Source organism: Mytilus trossulus, chromosome 4 (assembly GCF_036588685.1).
Source record: "Mytilus trossulus isolate FHL-02 chromosome 4, PNRI_Mtr1.1.1.hap1, whole genome shotgun sequence".
NCBI classification, from domain to species: Eukaryota; Metazoa; Mollusca; class Bivalvia; order Mytilida; family Mytilidae; genus Mytilus; species Mytilus trossulus.
Window position 1 is genome coordinate 35,315,395 of NC_086376.1, and position 5,304 is coordinate 35,320,698.

The 5,304-nt window shown below is 31.9% G+C and overlaps 1 protein-coding gene across 1 annotated transcript; it reads left to right on the top strand.

Annotated features, from left to right (window-relative positions):
- The first annotated feature begins 4,551 nt into the window (after positions 1-4,551).
- LOC134716574 (serine-enriched protein-like) lies at positions 4,552-5,304 on the top strand. Its single transcript, XM_063579586.1, has one exon. It carries the CDS (start codon positions 4,552-4,554, stop codon positions 5,302-5,304), a length of 753 nt encoding a protein of 250 aa, XP_063435656.1.

Consider the following 5,304-nt stretch of genomic DNA (forward strand, 5'->3'; position numbering starts at 1 on the left):
AAATTTTACCAGTAAAATGCAATGCCATTTGCCAGTTTTAAAATTAAACCGTTATTCTAATAAATGGACGAAATTTTATAAAGATGTTTATCTTTCCAGCCTTAACTGTTTTAATATGAATTCTTATTTAAAGCTCGCGTGGTTTTATAGGCATTAGAACTAATCTCAGACTATTTATGGTTACATAAGGCTGCACACTGTATCAACAATAACTATAAAGAACTTTTTATTAGCTCTATCAAACTATCCAATTTTATTTGAACTATTAAAATAATGACTTAAGAAATACGAGAAAACTATGGTTAAGAACCAGCCATGATAGATCAATAGGAACGTCAAATATTTACTTGCATTAGAAGATGCACGTGAGTCACAGAATAACCCAATTCAAAATCTGGGAAGAAAGATGATCTATCAATATTACTGAATCATACAAAAACTGTAATTGCATAGAAAATATAGATAGTCATACTGTTTCTATGATTTGTCTGTACTCTATCAGAGGGTCAAACAAATCGACCAGATTTATTCCTATACTTTAAGGTGTATCATGGACATCAAGGTCAAATAAAGCCAATACAATCATTCCTTTACTATAAGGCACAACTACAAGGATCATAGAGTACCATATTACTAGAATTAAAAACAAGTTAAGATGATAAGATACGAAAAACTGTAGAGAAAATATACGAGTAATTGAATGATTGATCAAAGTCCAATTACTTCATTCACATCTTTAAAAGAAAATCACGCAAAATGTTTTATAATTATTTGAATAAATGTAATGTTAATGGGAAAAAAATACGCTTTAAATTTGAGATTCGATTTCTTCCGGATCCGGTATTTAAAACATTACACTTATAAAATATAGTCCTATGTAGGAATCTACTTCAAATTATCTAACACACAGATTGCCACCATCAAAGCAAGTCAACGAAATATATAAATATATATATATATATGTAGCTGTCTTCAGGCCGTGCAAGGCTGAAATTAAATGTAACATCATTTTCATAATTGATATCTAGTTCTATTGATACTGTTTGGTCTCATAACGAAGAAGGATTTGATATCGCTTGATATTGACTAGAGTTGTTTAATTTCAATATTATAATAGACGAGCCTTGGCGAGTTTATAATTATCATTGAAATAAATAATGATATTTAATATCGAGTTATGTCTAGTTTTCATGAGTTGTTAAGCGTATCACTTCTTTATATGCAGAAACTATCATTGTCCTGGTGTTATATAACCGATTCACTTCAAATACGTCTAGTTTGCTTGGGAAAAAATTGCCAGAAACCCAGACTACTCTAAACATCATGTTTCCATTGTTTGTAGACGGTTTAAAATAGAACCAGATTTGACAAAAATATAGTTCCATGTGAATCGTGTTAGTGTTTTGCATGTTATTGAAGAATCATAAATTTTCATTATGAAGGGGGAAATGAGCATGACCTTTGAAAGTCGTCATTTGACACAAAGAGTAGCCAATGTAAATGTCGCAATTTTAAACACACATTGCAAAACATGGCAATCAAACCATTGGATTATTTTGAATCACTATTTTATATCACTCGCCGACCAGTGTGATACAAGACATTTATATGTCTGCTTGCGGCATATGGATAATAAGTCACAATCATAAGAGACTGTAAAATGCATAGAAATATACTAGTTTTAGTGATTCCTTTGGAAAATCTTTTTTTCGATGGGGGTATTCATATATAATGTATGCGAATACATTTTCTAAATGTATGAAAAATCATCCAAAATTAACCAGATTTTCTTACCTAAAAATTGTTCGTGAAGTCTTTTTCTTTTGGGTTTGTTGAATTGTTGTTTATTTATTTTTGACAACTATAGGTGAAACTGTGCAAATATTATAAAACGAAAGCCACAGTGATAAACTTGTGAGATTTCAAAATATAAACGAAATAGGGGGGGGGATAGTAGTGCAATTTAAGTTACACTTGTTTTCTTTTTTTTTTTATCCAGGGATACTTTCTTTATTTGAGAGTCTAGACAAGTAAGACTTGTTACGAGGAAAAAAATAGTCATTATTATTCTTGTAAATGGTATATTAACCAACCTTTAGATTTTCTACTTTTCAACTGATTTTTTTTAATAAGATAACAATTTATTTAAGAATAAGGTCTAATATTGTTTGTTAATCTAAGAAAACAAAATTAAACCATCCAAGATGAAATATGGATTTGTATACATCTAATTCTAAGTTACGTAGACGTCTGGCGTAGGAATATATTACTCTGACGGGTTAAGAGGCCATTACTGTGATGGAAATAACATGTAGTTGTGATTTAAAGAAATAATACTCATACATCAGAAGTGATTATAACGTATACAATGGACTATTATAAATCTAGACAAATCTAAATAAGGCTGTTCTATCTGTGATTTATCTAGCTTGTTTTCATGACAAGTGATTGATGGAATTCTGAAAAACTTTGATCATGATAGCAAAGATAGTATGGTGTCTTTCCAAATTAGAAAATATAATATAACATGTGGGTAGCATTATAAATAGACCATCGGCAAAGAGGAAATTATCATGCAGCTACAGAACATATAAGTACCTGCCTGATTTTAGAGGAGTTTATACTGCTCAGTTCTCAGTTTGTATTGTACTGTTGATTATTCTTCTGATTGTTTTTCCCCTCTTCTTTTTTTTCTTTCTTTTCAATTTAAGTGCTTGCTCTAAATTACTGTTGAAAAAAAAAGAAAAAAAAAAGTTTTTTTACCGGTTTTATGCATTCTTTGCATAGAATTTCTAGTTTCTTCATTCAAATGGCGGATGTAAGGGATCAACCATTTAATTTCAAGCGGGTATGGTTTTATGTCTAAGTGAGAAATTTTATATATCTATTTTTTTAGTTTCAACGCTATCAATCAAATTTTTTTCTTTCAAAATTTAACACTATTAGGTATAGGGAAATAACATTGAGAATGCAAATGGGGAATGTATCAAAGAGACACCAAACCTATCATAGAGCAGACAACAGCAAAAGACCACCACGAGAAACTCCCGCACCCGGAGGCGTCCTTCAGCTGACCCCTAAACAAATACTAGTTTAGTGATAATGGACGTCATTAAATCCGGATTTTACACAAGAAACTAAAATTAGATATAATACAAGACTTACAAAGGCCCGAGGCTCCTGATTTGGGACAGGCGCTAAAATGCAGCGCACAGTAAAACTCAGCTTTAGAGAAGTCCGAGTCCGATGTCAGAATAGAAAACAAAAGAAAATAAACAAAATGACAAGAATACAATAATACATAAATAACAGACTACGAGCAGTCACTGACATGCCAGCTGCAGACCCCAATTAAACTGATTGAAGATTATTTCTTCATCATATGAATATCAGGCACAATTCCTCCCGTTAGGGGTTAAGTATTATACCATCATAAAATATATGAGAAGAACATAACCCTTGTCGTGCCAACAACTGATTTTAGAATAATTGTGTTTAATTCCGATGCAAAGACCCTATAAGTGAATCAATATTAAAGCCAAAATATGCAATCTTTAATGACCTGACAACAGTATCGCAAATATATGCCTTCTTGATAAGTCTGTTTAAAGGTTTTGTAAGCTTTTGAGGTGAATACTGACATTTTTGTGCTTTGTAAAGAGTATTCAATTTACCATAAAAGATTGGATGTGAAATATCCGAACAGCATACAGAACTTATTTGTTTTCCTTTTCTTGAACACAATATGGTTAACATCAAATTGGAGGCCAGAATATCTTTTTATGGGAAAAAAACCACATAACTCCTACTCCTGTGATGTATAAAAACTACATTTATAAACCGAAACCAAAGATCTAGTGAGAAAAAAAATGAAGATCAGTTTTATACATATTATTTCATTTTGGCATCGTCGAAATATATTGAAAAACTCTTAAACGATTAAATTCCAGTAGAATGGACACATTTTATATTTTGAATCTGTGAGTGAAACAATTACAGAGATATTAGTCTTACTTCTTTGGTTGCATAAGAAATACATCTTTTCTTTTTTTTTAATCAATGATTTTATTTTGCTGCAATATCGCTTTGAACAGTATGAAAATAAGAAAAAAATAAATAAAGTGAACATGGTTGTTAAAATCTGCAAACTTAAAAGCTGGTCATTTTTAGTAGACTCGCTATCACTTCTTGCAGCTTGATTTGACTCTGACTAAATTTTGAGATTTTCCCTGTCAATTATCTTTTCATCAAAATTAATGTCAACAATTATCCTAATTAAGTTTTTGTTTCTATTCATTATCCTGAATTTAAGGAATCACGCAAACAAAAAGTATGTTAATTGCTAATAATTAATAATGATTAAAATTAAGTATAATCAGAGCTCCAAATAAGTTCTTTTGTTACTGTTAATTATTACTCCAAGCTGATCTAATGAGTTGAACGAGTTGGAGCTTCAAAACTCACTTGTCAAAATAATGTGCATATATAATAGTTTAGTTTTGTCTTTAGATATCATTAAGCATTTTGAAAAGAACGAAATAAGTTATGAATATGAATTTCTTAGCAGACAGAGTACCTTTGTTGAACTTGGATGACCTTGAAGAAGAGTCATCTTCTGGTTATGACTCTCCAGTATTTGTATCCGACTCGGAACCCAGTTTGTCGGCATCGAGAGGAGAATCAGATCACAGTTACAGCGGTTCTTCTTCAGAGAATGACATTTCAAGTGAAAGTGACGATGAAGGTGATGATTTAGATGACCTTGAAGATCCTGGTGAAACTATGCACGTGACCAGTACAGAAACAGTGGTCAACAATATCAAGTACATATTGTCTATGCCACAACTTTGTGATGTCACATTTGAAATTGGACCACAACGCTTCCTTGTCTATGGTTTAAAGGCAGTCATTGGGTCACGAAGTAAAGTACTTCAAGATATGATGCTACAACAGAGTAGTCCACAGATGCAGAGAAAAACAAAGAAAAACAACAACCAAAACATATCCATACATAACTACGACATTGATGTATTTAGACAATTTCTCAACTTTGTACACACCGGAAGTGTCGTTATGGACGTAACTACAGTTGTTGGAATAGCATGTGCTGCTGAAGAATATGATGTTCCAGAGTTAAGTGATGCATGCTTGGGGTATTTGAAACGCTGTTCCACAACAACAACCAACAAACCAGTACTTCAGACCGAGGCCGACAGATATTCTGGTCACCAAGTTGCAAGGAAGATTAAGAGCATACTTATGAAGGAAGTGAGTCAACTGAAAAGAAGAGAGACTGTTGTTTAA